Source organism: Pavona decussata, unplaced genomic scaffold (genome assembly GCF_977016875.1).
Source record: "Pavona decussata unplaced genomic scaffold, jaPavDecu1.1 SCAFFOLD_254, whole genome shotgun sequence".
NCBI classification, from domain to species: domain Eukaryota; kingdom Metazoa; phylum Cnidaria; class Anthozoa; order Scleractinia; family Agariciidae; genus Pavona; species Pavona decussata.
This window is the reverse complement of record NW_028145657.1, coordinates 1,204,869-1,218,759: the sequence shown is the minus strand read 5'-3', so window position 1 is coordinate 1,218,759 and position 13,891 is coordinate 1,204,869. Positions and strand designations below refer to the sequence as shown.

Here is a 13,891-nt window from a genome sequence, read left to right as displayed (position 1 = left end):
GACATCGTGAAAATCGCCCAATAGCGACTGAAAACTGATCGTGTAAAATGACGCTTCCGGTCCACTAAAAGGAATTCCACTACAGAAGAACAAGTTTAAATAAAGAAAAACTATTTCAATTTAAAGCACTGCCACGACGGAAAGAAATGAGGGCATGTCACTTTTCTCAGGCATTTCTCTTTAATAATATTCTCTTTCTCTTTCACTTTTTCTTCATTTCTTCTCAGAGATTAATTTTCGTGGGTTGATTACAACGATAAATGCTGACCAATGCTGTCAATCAGAACCAAGCCATCACGGGATCGTCTTCACTTTCAAAATAATTTTCACGAGCTCCTACGAATGTGCCCCGCCCCAAACGGGTATGGCTTTAGAGTCATTCTGTTGCCAAGCTGTTCTGAAAGCGGGCATCAGTTTTGGTCGGCTCTTTAGTCTGAAATTGGGCTTACGTTTGTGTCATTTTGATTGAAAAGAAGACAACTTCAAGTTAGGATCCGGAGCCCGTTTCTTGGAAGTCCTAATTACTTACCGGTCCTCGATACAATGCTCCTGAACAGAAATTCTATATTTATTTATTTCGAAAGCTTCATTTTAAAATAGAAAAAAAAAACAGTAACTTTATGGGGGAGGGGGGGGGGGGGGGGGGGCTTGATGAGACCCATAAAGAAATTCCACACTAAAAATTAAAAAACAATCGATTCAGTAGAAAACAGAATTTTCTTTTTAAATCTATATGTATTGGACCCCGTAACTGTTATCGGTTATTTGGGAAGCGAGCATGCGCACCAGGTCTAAAGGTAGATAAGGTTAAGGATCATGTGTTGGCAGGGTCCCGGATGTTGCTTTGAAAACGCGTGCTCGTTACAGCCAACAGGGTTTGAAGAATAAGAGAGCCCTAACCGTGACTCCATAAAAAAAAATCGAGGAATACTCGCCTACCCCCTCGTGAATGTTACACCAGCATATAAATTGACGTTGAAACAGTGATAGTGTCGATACCATGAACTTTGATTACACTGGTCAATTTTACACAAGGAAATAGCAGATTTACTTGTAGAGAAACAAGTGGGTTTGCACGTGTGACCGATTTTTGTCACCGTCATCGTCATCATGCGGATCATCATCATGATCATCATCATCCATAAGTTTCACGGCTTGTGAACCGATTTTACCGAATTTCCATAACTGAGAAGAAAAATATAAATTTTCCCTCGACAGAACCTTAGATGGATAGTCGAGTTGATCAATTTCCCCAGATTATAAACCGAACAGTAAAATGAATCTTTTGTTTTATCATCTGCTGATAAAATCAAACATTCGTTTCCACTGCACTCCCTCACCGAAGCAGCACCTACACTGTCCATAAGATACTAACCCCCTTATCAAACAGTAAAATGTGGAGTTTTGACAATGCGTCGGAGGAACCGACGAAAATTATATGCGAAATTGTCAGCTTTTGGACAAGTGAAACCCCCTATTTTAATTTTCTGCCCTCTACAAATAACTGAAACACACAAAATAATTGCTTAGAGCACACCCGGGTAGCAAAAACTGTCAGACACGATAAGCCTGCTTGGATGCCACATCCCCAGTGAAACAAAATACGTGTACATCTCCCTGAATATGTGGAATGTTAGTTTTGGCGTTTTTGTTTTCATTTCTTTAAGCAATGCAATTAAGAGCTTTCAATTGAGGTTTTGTTACAAATTTCAGTTTAAAGTCAGATCAAAATTTGCAATGTGTTACCTCAACCAATATCTCTAAGATGCTTGCTAATGAATGAAATTCACATTGTTGAGGATGAAACTTCAATATTTACTGAACTAGTTGTCGATCAAGGTTAGTAATTGTTAGCGTCCCACTTTTAGAGCGTTGTTTTTGTAAAGTGTTGTTAAAAAAAAATACATGATCGCGTTTGTTTTGGGTTTGGTTTATCACAATCTATGATATAAACCTTGGCAATTATTTCCGTAATGTTTAAAACACGAGCAGCAGTGTTTTAACGGGATTTAAAACCACGAAGCGCATCCGAGTGGTCCCGATAAAACACATGCTGCGAGTTTTTTGAACGGTTTCAAAAACATTCCTGGAAAAGTGTGTGTCAAGAGAGTTCATAAGGAGGAGGTTTTATCGGGTTTTAAAAGCACTGCACGTGATGTTTTATTAACCATTTGATAGGTCAATGGGCTTATGAATTATTAATGAGTTGTTGAACGAACTGAGAAAAAGCAAACAAACAAACCACTTGTAAACTTTTACGATAAACCAAAAACAGTGTAGATATCGAGTCTTTCGTTCTCTCTCTGTTCCTCCCTGGGGAAAGGACCCAATCCCTGTGAACGAGGTTCATGTACGGACCTGTAAAAACAGGGCGTCGGTACCGGTTGTGGCGTTGTCCTGTTTCTCCTAGAAATAAAAGTAAGCTGTGCTTGTAAACAGGTTTGTCAATGCCCCGGAGCTAAGGCCTCCTCAAACACTTGAATTGGGAGAAACACGTAACCCTTCTTTAACCTGTTTGGTTGTTTGTTATCTGTTTCTTGTGACCAGTTGGCCTGTTAGGTTAGTTTTAACATAAAATTAGGCGTGATCTTGTCAAGTAGTTAGTTAGTTTCAGTCGGTCAGTCAGACAGTCAGTCCGTCCGTCCGTCCGTCCGTCCGTCCGTCAGTCAGTCAGTCAGTCAGTCAATCAGTCAGTCAGTCAGTCAGTCATTCAGTCGGTCAGTCAGTTAGTTACTTACTTACCTACTACTCAGACATGATCTTGACACACGCGATGTGCAGAGTCAAGGCGAGTTCATTTGAGATGTTTACAACCCCGGGGGGGGGGGGGTACTCCTCGGAATTCTTGGTGGGGGTGTGCCGCCCGGGTCTTCAAATCCCGACCCTATTTCAGATCTAAACATGCCATTTTCCACACCCGTTTTCAGACCTGACCTCTAAAATTCATACCCGTTTTCAGACCTGAACTTGCAAATATACACCCGTTTTCAGACATAATTATGCATCAGTGCCGAACGGAAGTTGATGCAAGGAGTAAAAGTAAGCTGGAATGACAAAGTTTATCTATTTCTTTTTCTCGCTATCAGTTAGTCGATCCAGTTACGTACTGAGAAGAAAAATATGTTTGTAAGCTTCGTAAATGTTCCCGGCCCCAAAAACCCGACCCGATTTCAGACCGTAATTGTCAAAATCTACACCCGTTTTCAGACCAAAAAGGCTCAAAAACCATACCCTTTGGGGCGGCACATACCTATATACCTTATATAGGGGAGTACCCCCCCCCCCCGGGTTTACAACACAGTTTAAATTTAGGCGTGATTGCATCATGTAGTTAGTTGGTAGTTTGTTAGTAAGCCAGTGTTTTTTACTGAAAATTATAAAAGATGAACCTTTGTCCGTAAATGTCCGAAACGTGATTTTTTCCTAACTCCTTATTTCAGACCAAACCTTAAAATCAAGCCCAAATGAATAGATGAAAATAAATCTAAAACCTTTCTCTCACTAAAAAAAGCCAAACATATCCTGACCAATTTGAGACCAAATCGGATCCAAACCCAAGCCCTGTAGGATACATCGCGCATACTACAAGCTTATGTAAGGGAATTAAACGTTAACCCTCAATCCCCACCCCCACCCCACGAGATTCCAGGATACATAATAATGTTTTCAACTCACTGGTCAAGCGTAAGCATTTTTATCGAAACAGATCTGTAGCATACATGAAATGTCGCCCCTCACAGAATACTGGACTCTGAGATGTTGCTACATTTTTTTTTCTGTTTTGTAGTAAGTTGCTTTACAATTGAGGGATTTCATTTTTTCCCATCTTTTCGTTTACCAGCATTTTACTTATGTGCTCTTTATATATAGCATTATTGGCTTCAGCTTGTGGTTCCAGATCCCATACCATTGTTCCCTAACTATTCAGGTCACCTTGCGATGAGTCTGTCATTTTTTACTCTTTCTCGTTTTGGTCTGTTCTCTTGAGGAAATGCAAACCGAAAAGGAAGTAAAAGGTTGTTTGGGTAACGTTATGTGAGAATGTAGCTAGGCGGCCGTCTCTTTGCAGCATGTGTCGAGTGGGCCCCTACTATCTAAAGTCCCGATAACTTAATCGGGCCGGAGCACTAACAGAAATTCAATATTTTCCTGATTTTGAAAAGTACGTGTTAAAATATTTGCAATTTTAGGAAACCCATTCGAATTTAACCCTAAAAATTACTGACCATATGGAATCGAAAAAAAAAATAATGGAATCATTTTCAGTTTAAATTTTACATGGCGTAGTGTAGATGTATTTAGCTTCACATCGATCGCGGTTTGTTTCATACTAGACTATATAGCTACACAACAAGGATTTTGGTGATTTGAATCTTAGGGAATTATAATTTTACTTATTCTCCTTCCAATACTCTCTTGACAACATCCGAACACAAAAGGACAATTTCTTTCGTAAGAGAAGCCAATATTCAACCTTTCTTACGTGTATGAAAAAGCATTTTTTTTAAAGTGCTTTTTGAAGCACTTGAAAAGAACTGTTTTGTTCCCGAAAACGACACTTTTTCGTTGAATAAAATGCGCGCTTTCGTTGGAGTAGCCAATATTCAACCTTTCTTACGTGTATGAAATGGCATTTTTTTAAAGTGCTTTTGAGCACTTAAAAAGAACTGTTTTGTTCCCGAAAACGACACCATTTCCGGTGAATAAAATGCACGCTTTTTTTTCGGGCCAATTTGGTTCAGGAAAATTCTTATCAGCTAAGCCCTGAAATGCAGCCAGGGACTCTGAATGAGGTTGTAATGCGGTTTTGAAGGGGACGTTTCAGATTGCACTGCTCCCGCCAAAGGGCTGGATCAGTCCTTGGAGACGGAATGCCTAATTGGCACTTTGGGGCTGATTGAAATATATTATATTAGGAATTTTGAGTGTTTAAGTATCCACGACGTGGTAGTAACAAGAAGGGGTGACTTAATTTTTTCGGCACCCTGCACGTTAATGTGAAAGACTGTTGGTCTTTAGTCTGAAATCTGATCGGTTGGTTCCCCCGCCTTATCCTCCTTTCAGCCTTGTGTTTCCCGAACTATACATTAATCTGTAACTTACAACTGATATAAACCCCCAGCAGTATATTGTAAAGAGACAAATCGATATTGATCAGGACGGTGCCCCTAATAGAAATGTAGTTTTGCCCAGTTTACCCTGGCTCCAGAAGCCGGGCCCGTTGGCGCCCGTTGTCTCGCGAAAAAAAATAACCTCTGGTACCCAGGGTAGTGCAGTTTATAACTATGTGGGCAAAGAAGATCTTAGGAAGGGTTTTTTAAACCCGAAAAGAAAATCGGGGGTAACTTTGCATTTTACAGAGATAATTAAGCGACAATAATGCTGTTAAAAATTACAAAACAATGTATGAATTTTTTTTTCTCAGTTGAAGCTTGGTTATCCCTGAAAAATCCCTATAGTTACCCCCAGTTTTCTTTTCAGATTTCAAAAACACTTACTAAGATTCTTCTCATCTCGCATAGTCATACACGGCGCAAAAATACCTTTCAATTTGTACGCACCGTCCATCTCGAGATGCGCAGAACGTGCGCTCAGTAGCAAGACGGGAGGAGGCACGGTCCAGAAAGCTTTTTGTTTGCTTGCATTTCATGCTCTTAGATTTATTGTTGATTGCCAATATCTATTCATGACCAAGAAAATATCTTCGCTAATCATATTAAAGTTCGCGATTCATTTGCCCTACAGCAATCTTAAGGACTGAAAGTTTATGCTCTGTTGTTTTATTCCCTTCCACTGTTTTTACCTCATCCTCTCTTGTCTTCGGCTAATAGACACCTTTCTCGTGGCAAACATTTCTACCAAAGCAAAAACCTCTCGGTTTGGTTTGGTTTGGTTTGGTTTGCTGTTTGGTATAGCAAGGAAGGTTTTTGGGAGCAGGGGAACATAATTCCGATCCTTTTATATGCAGGAAAAAAACCCCGATTTTTGTAAAGAAAAAAACAACTTACTGGATACTAGTACTGTTGGCATTAATCTGAAAAATAAGTAAAATAATGTCCGCGGTACACATGCCCACGCGCACGTCATACGCGCTGACGTACGTACGTGATAGTATTTTTTGGCGGAAAAAAAAATCAAGGAGACAATGACCTTTCCCTCTTCTATCCGGTTTTGTAAAAAAAAAAAAAAAAACAATAGCGAATCGTGTGTGTGTTTTAAATTATTGACATAGGTCATTTAAAACCAAGGGAACCACATTGTTTTCTCTCTACTTAAAATGCAGTCGTTTTATTTCTTGTTGAGTTTAAATGTCATCCAAGATGCCAAGATGTCACTCAATTTATTTTTTTGTTCAAGGACAAACTCTGTTATTTTTCTCACGGAAACGGTTGGGATCGTGAGCATATGTTAAGCGGGTTAATTTTAGAGGAGAAATATGGGTCGCGACCGAGAAAACGATCCGATATAAGCTGATATAACTAACGAGGCATAAACCGGGGCAAGTAATATGATTTCATTTTAATTAACCCCCTTAGCTTCATATTCTGCAACTGGACTCGAGACACACACACTCACACACTAATAGTTTATTTGCTACATGATATTTATATAAATTATTAAACCTGCTGAACTGGCTATTTACATTAAAACTGATTTTTTAATGGATGACGTTTTTCTCGTCCCTTACGTAACAATGCTAGGCAAAGCCAATATAGGCCGATATTTTGAGTGGGTTAGTAACTATTTTTGACGTGAAAATGGAGAACTGAACTATATTCGATTTTACAAGACCGTCAAAAAGTACTACAATAAAGCTAATCACATTTTTTTTTCGCCTGTTGGCGGCTAAAATGAACTACGGAAAACAAAACATTCACGGTTGTTTCATGTCCGGCTGAAGTGATTTTCGCTCACAGCAACATTAACACACCGATATGAATAAAACATAGCACTGTGCTGCGCCATTAAACACAAATGCAATTAATAGCAATATTTTATTTTTCTGGTAGGGATTAGCATTCCTTAGATTGTTGATTCGGTAATCCATGCTTCTTTTAAGATGTTTGATTTAGAACGTCACGGCTTCGGGAAGATTCCCCGGGCTGGTTGATATTGCGCCCCCCTCCCTCCCTAGAGAGTACCTTTTGGCACGTATCTAGGTAGCTGACTGTTAGGGCATGCATGCATATTGGTAAAATTGTGATGAGTCGAAAGTCAACACTGTAAAAAGAAATTGAAACGACTTTGCATAATTATTCAGTTTAATAGAACTTCCAAACCGGACGGGTTAATTTATTATCGTCGAGTATTGCGCTGAGACAAAATGTTGGGACGATATTGAGACGGCCGTTGTTGGTTCAAGCGCAAAGGGATTTTTCAGCATATTAACACCAGACTGCGCATTTGTATGGCTTGGATTTTGTCGATGTGGTTTAAACAATGGCCGAAGACCCAGATCAGCTGAAAACGGTTTTAAAGGAGCGAGCGATAGAGCTCTACAACTTATGTGACCACGACGGCAAAGGTTATATTACCAAGAATGAATTACAGAGTGTGATCGCGGAACTTGGCCTGCCTCTGGATGCAGCGCAAGTTAAGCAGACTTTCAATGAACTCGATGAAGATCAGAATGGCTACTTGACTTTAGAGGAGTTCACAGCAGGTTTTGGGCTTTTCCTGGGCATACGCTCGGACGATGAAAGCCAAAGCGAACTGGAGGAAATCACGTCAATCAGCGACCCTGGTCGAGAGCTGTTTTTCTTGTGCGACCCTGAAGGGAAGGGATACATCACCAAGGCAGATTTGGAGCGGGTCGCCGAAGACTTAAACTTGAATTTTGAGCAACTTGATTTTATCTTCGATAAGCTAGACATCGATAAAAACGGTCAATTAACTATGGATGAATTTGTCGAAGGATTTGGGACGTTTCTGGACGAAGGTAACGGCTCGACAGAATTTGACTCGTCGAAACATGATTTGAGCGATGGATTCACGAAGGACAATGGACACGCGGAGCTGGATATCTTCGAAAGTTTGGAGACTGGCCTAGCATCACCAAATCACCCTTCGGAAGATGCGCTGTTTCGGGAAATTGTGGAAAGCGTCGGAGAAGACATTTTCACGGGGTAACAATTTGATCCGCTATCGGTTTTGTGGATTGTGCTTTTTAAGCCCACACCGATCCTGCTTTGATTTTAATATGGTGTCATGTTTGTACTTAGGCATATCAAATTTGGCGCCTTGGCTGGCTTACAATAACAGCTGAGGGTTATTATTGTTATGATTACGGGCACTTATATCTTTTAACCGCGTTTTCTGACGTTCTTGGTTGTGGAAATTCTCTTCAGCTGTTATGAAACTGGTTAAGTGCTGCTGTCGCTTTCTACCAAATCCCCCGGGGTTAGGAAGTGAATGTTTGTTTACATCTGTATTTTCCCGCAAAAAATTCAGCGAGATTTTGAATCCATTTTCGAACAGACGATCGGACGTTCGATATCATATTACACTACTTTTTTTAGGGATGGGATCTGTAATACATTATTCTTTGCTTTTATTGCACTCAAAGGTATTTAGCGTACTTATAAAATCATCGTTAACAAAAAAGCGGAAAAATCTTGGTTATAATTATTCAAGTCCGTATTGTAAACATTTATTATTCGACTGCACATCAGACCAAACAAAGTAGCTGGACTTTTGTCATATTGTTTGAAGAAAAAAAGGCAATAATCTTTTTCCGTTAAACCCTTTGAACGTCTAAACGCAACGACAAAGTATTTCTGGCAAGCTCTGTCGAATTATTATTTTCCTTTATATTTAATTAGCGCATTTCATATTCGCGATGTAAATGTGCTGACAGCGATCAGGCAGCGAGGTGTAGACAAACAACAATCCTTCACACCTGGCAGGAAAAAAAATCGCCCCTTGGTGATTTTAATTCAAGACTTTTTAAACGGGGCAATTTGCTGGGGTATTAATCTTATCAACAAGATCTTTAATCCTTTTAAGCGATTGCACTTAAGATTATTACCGGTAATTCTCCTGTGCTAGATCTCTGACCAAAGACCAGCTGCGCGACTTATGGGAAGCCCTTCGGAAAAACGACGTGCGCGGATTGCAGAAATTCGAGGAGTTTTTAGGCAAAGTTTCGGGCGAGATTCGACGAGCTAAAGTAGAATCCGAGCAACTCGAGAGTGCCCTGAAAAGGTATGTAAAATACTTCACATTCTTTCTTTCTTTTTCTTTCCATATACATGTCTTCTTCTGTACAGAAGATTTTCACATGTGGTCAGCAGTCATTACAATAAGTTAAGAATAATAAGTAAATTAAGGTCAATTTTTCCAGTTTAACTTTGAAAGGAGAAACAGAATCCGACTCAATTACATCCAGTGGTAAGGTGTTCCCTTCCCTTGTTGTCTTACGGAAAAAGGAAAATAAATTGCAGGTACTTTCAGAGTGCTGGTGGCTTTGGTGCCCTGCTGGCAGGAGGTAGCTTTTAGAGCCAAGTCTACCAGATCATTATACATTTTATATAACATTATAAGCCTCTCCTTTTCCTTCTTAATGATCAAGTATCCTGGTTCAGTTTGGTCACTTTTACTAATAGCCTGCTTATCTACTAATGAATTATAATTATTTATAGAAGACAAACTATTAGTTCTGTTTATTGTTTGAGCAAGCTTCTTCTTTTACAGCCAAAATATTTAAATTTTAAGTTGTTTTGTGAAAAGCAATATTATAGTTTTGTCTATGTAATGGGAGATTGTCCATTTGTTCTCAAAATAGGGTCAACTTATGCATTTCTTTTGTCATGGCATACATTTTGGAAACAGAAAAATATTGAAAAGTGGTTTATAACAGTTTTATTATAATATCTTGAAATTATTCAAATTTAGAATGTGAGTGGGGAGAAAGAGGAGGTATTTTGAGGTTTGAAATCAATGAAACATTTAAATTAAACATGTGTTAAGTTTTAGATGTTAGAATTTGAGCAAAAGCCTAATTCATCCAAATAGATACAATATTTCATGGAGTTAGAATCACAGTTCCTTGTAATCAGTGATAATTTTTGAGGCACAGAACATCAAAATACAAGTTATATCATGAATTTGTATGTTGGCAAGATTCATCAGATAATTAATTCAGTAAGAGGTTTCTTTAACAATTATTATTTCTCAAGAATAGTAAATGCTGATTTATCCTGGCTAGGTATCCTGTATGCAGTAGCCTGCTTTCCTCAACTTAATTCCGATTTGCTTGATGTGTGTGGGCAGTTGTACCCAGGCTAATTCCAGTTATACATACAGCCTGTTAGAGGGTTATTATATTGTCATTTGTATGTTTTTGGATCAAAATTGTGCTGAAGTTAAAACTAATTACTTAATTAATTATGCTCCTAGAATTCCACATTTGTGTCCTAAACTCTTCTCAGCATTTATAAGTCTTTCATATTTCTTGTTTGTTTTATCGCAGTAAATCAAACTCTCATGACAAAGAAGTCCAAAGGTTATATGAGGAGATGGAGCAACAAATTAGAACTGAGAAAGAGAGAATTCATAATGAGGTATGACAATTATAAAAGGTTAAAAATTATAATAATTTAATGTAATGAGGTGTGACACTTATAAAGGTTAATTAAATATTAATTAAATAGTTTTTGAACCAAATAGCCCTCTGGCACTTATCTAATGTTTCACTTATTTGACTGCATAAATGGGTTCAGCATCCCTGATTTAATAATGCTCATAAAGTAATCATGACCTTTGGTTGAAGAGAAAGAATTAATGAAGTGAAATTTCTTGTCATGAAAGGTGTTGGTCATTGTGGTTTGAAAATATGACAACTCAAAATTTCAATGTATTTTTAACTTGATCACAATGTGTTGCTGTATGAATTGAAGACAATGCAGGATCTCAGTATTTAATCCCATCATTATTGCATGAAACTTTGCGTAAAACTTTTACCTAGTTGATCTTTTCCATTTGTCTCATGCACTGACTGAGTTGGATCATGTGATATTGTGAGGAGAAATTTGATCCTGATCACTCTCTGGGCTTCAGAGTCCAGGCTTTTCATATTCTGTGGGATAATGCTGCAAAGAGCTGGCATCCCATCAGGGAGGTTGTAATACTGCAAGTCCCTTAATTTCTTGGGGGTGGGGGAGGGACATTTCCCTGCCCACATATCAGGCCTGGCTTTCCATAGTCAGAGATTCCTGTAGATAAGAGATAACCTGTGGTGGTCTGAATTCTGTTTTTTTTTTCTTTAGGGCCAGTCCCCATCACCAACCCGGCCACCTCTCCTTGTACGCACCAGCCCTCCAAAATGGCCAGCCAACCCATCCCATCCCCTCCCCTTAAAATCTAGTACCCCATTTCCAAGGGTTTTCGTATTAGCGTTGTAACAGATTGGGTAAAAGGTGTGCCCAAGAAATGTAACCTAAATAAAAGGAAAACCAAAATTTGGAGGATAATTGTAAGAAAATTTGATGTTGAAGTTTTAGTTGATTATAGAGAAAGCATTAAAAATGGCTTTCATCTGGAAGATTTGGTACCGGAGTCATACAGGAGACGAGGAAATTTGTTCTGTAACTGGGGAACTCCTGGATATTCCAGGAGGGTTGGTATAAATGCATACACATTGTGTGTCTAGGTCTATATACCTCATTACAGACTAGAGATCTTTTTTGGAGAAAATTCTCAGGCTTGACCTATCACTGAGTGCTAACCCCACTGGGATATGTGCTTCCCTATGGTGCCATCTGTTTGTCAGTGTTTAAATATTAGAGAATTGAATTTGAGATTTTTCTTGAATAATTTCTGAGTTTAGTTTGTCTTGGAAATGAAAGCGTTAACTAACAGAGTGCTTGTGTGTTGTTTTCAGCAAATAAAACGAGAAAAAGCTTTGAAAGATGAGCTGATCCGAGAACTGGAAAGCAAGGAACTAGAGATGCAACATCTTTTACAAAAGCAGAAGTCGGTCAGTGAATTACATAATATTACAATAGTTGTTATAGAGCTGTAGAACAACTTTGTTTTCTATTGCCCGGCATAAAATAGCCAGCTAAACTGGGCTCGCTGAGGCTTAGTAACGCTGTGGCCCACTAAATAAAGTCATGTATTTGCCCCCGCATGACCCCCGCAGAACAAAGCGGCTTTTAAACTAACTACAGCAAAGCTGAAACTTTAAATGCGACCATATAAAATGGAAAAATGCAGAGCAGTTATAATGTCACTAGTTATTCTGTTTGTTGATTTGTTTGTTTTTAGCTGGAAGAAGAAATTCAAAAGAAAAATTACACGGAACAAGACATAAAGAGTGAAAACGAAAAACTTTATCAGGTTAGTACAAGAGCGGCAAAAGATGACTTGAGATTTATGGATTTCTAGGAGATGTCAAAAGGCATCGTACGTGCTTCGCTCACAGCGTGCAGTACAAACATGTGAACACTTTTAAAGGGACTACGCCAGGAATTTTTGCGCTTTGGGTACTGATTTAAACTCTTCTCGTACACTAAATGGGTCTTTATCACGGGATAGTTTTCTATTAAAATACAGAATTGTATTTTTAAAAATTATTTTAGTATGTGGGAACAATGTTATGCTTGTAGTCGGTAAGTGTCGCAAAGTTCCCTAACGGCAAAAAAAAGTAGACCAAAGTAGTGCCAGCTGTTTATTTATTTATTTATTTATTTATTTTTTGAGCTCCCCTTGAAATAGCTACACAGAAGACATTCAGGCAGGGGAGCCACTACAACAAGAGCCAATTACAGTGCTCCCCTTAGCAAATGTTGCCTCGGACTATTATATGGTAACATGGAAAAGCACTGTTTCAACTTTTCTTTCTGGGATTGGGAGCAGGGGTCAAAAGGCCACGTAGGAAATTTGCTAAAGCAGCCAGCGCGAATCGAAAAAAGGGCTCGACAATAAGAATCCCTTCCAAAGCCTCCCTTCCGGAATATTTTCTAGCACAAGAATCTTAAAAAGGTGACAGCAGTTCTCCCAAATAACCATTCTCGCCGAATTTTACTAAAAATTCTTCGTTAAAAGGTGCATGCTCCTGTAACTTTCCATAGGAAGAGGGACGACTTTATCTGTTCGTTGTAGAGTTGAGCTACTTACAATGGCAACGCTACTGACACAGTTTTAATTTTATGATCCACTCAGAAAACGGTGTACCTGGAAGAGATGTTGAGTTCTTCCGTCAGCTCCTTAGAAGACACGAAAAGTTACGTGAACCAACTTCAAGCTCAAACGGCGATGGAAAAGAAAGAGAGGGCACGGTAGGTTTAGACCACCGCAATCTCTTTTACTTTGGCGCTCCACCGAAAGGAAATGCGAAGATGTTGCTCGCTTGCATGTTGTTGAGTGTCGTGGAACCAAAACCAAAGTAATTACTCTGGTTAATCAAAACAGACCTAAACAGCGCAATGAACCAATTAGAATTTGATATGTAAGAGGGGCGCCAGGCGCGGGAAAACGCGTGCGAAATATTCACGGTTGCTTTCAAGTTTTATTCTTATTGGTTGCGAAAGTGGCACGAGAACCAAAGCAAAATGTTACGTTTCGTTTCAAAATCCTACTCCCATGTCGTCATTGTATGAGCTTACCTTGCATATTCATTGATAGTAACGACATGGAGTCTCTGAAACTTCGGATTTTCTTATCGCTAATTTTCATCTTAAAATGCGTATAAAAATCTTTAGTAAGATTATCATCATCATCATCATCATCATCATCATCATCATCATTATTATTTTTAGTAGTAGTAGTAGTAGTATTACTAGTAGTAGAATTATTATTATAAGCGGGAAGCGTGTGAATTTGTGTGTCAGTGGAGTGGAGAGGGTTGGCGAGGAGAGCAGCTTTCTCAGTTGGTCGTTGGTGTGATTAT

At 38.9% G+C, this 13,891-nt stretch overlaps 1 protein-coding gene across 1 annotated transcript; it reads left to right on the top strand.

Moving 5' to 3' along the window:
- Positions 1-7,440: 7,440 nt before the first annotated feature.
- LOC146456471 (EF-hand calcium-binding domain-containing protein 4B-like) lies at positions 7,441-13,284 on the top strand. The gene is made up of 5 exons (XM_085092750.1): positions 7,441-8,126; positions 9,049-9,204; positions 10,472-10,562; positions 11,882-11,977; positions 13,165-13,284. Exons 1-5 carry the CDS (start codon positions 7,441-7,443, stop codon positions 13,282-13,284), a joined length of 1,149 nt encoding a protein of 382 aa, XP_084948876.1.
- The last annotated feature ends 607 nt before the right edge of the window (positions 13,285-13,891 follow it).

Bases quoted from the DNA above. Each gene is read 5' to 3' on its own strand.
- LOC146456471 (XM_085092750.1), top strand. From the start codon at position 7,441: ATGGCCGAAGACCCAGATCAGCTGAAAACGGTTTTAAAGGAGCGAGCG. The intron at 8,127-9,048 runs GTAACAATTTGA...CTCCTGTGCTAG, and splicing joins GGAGAAGACATTTTCACGGG to ATCTCTGACCAAAGACCAGC. The intron at 10,563-11,881 runs GTATGACAATTA...TGTTGTTTTCAG, and splicing joins AAGAGAGAATTCATAATGAG to CAAATAAAACGAGAAAAAGC.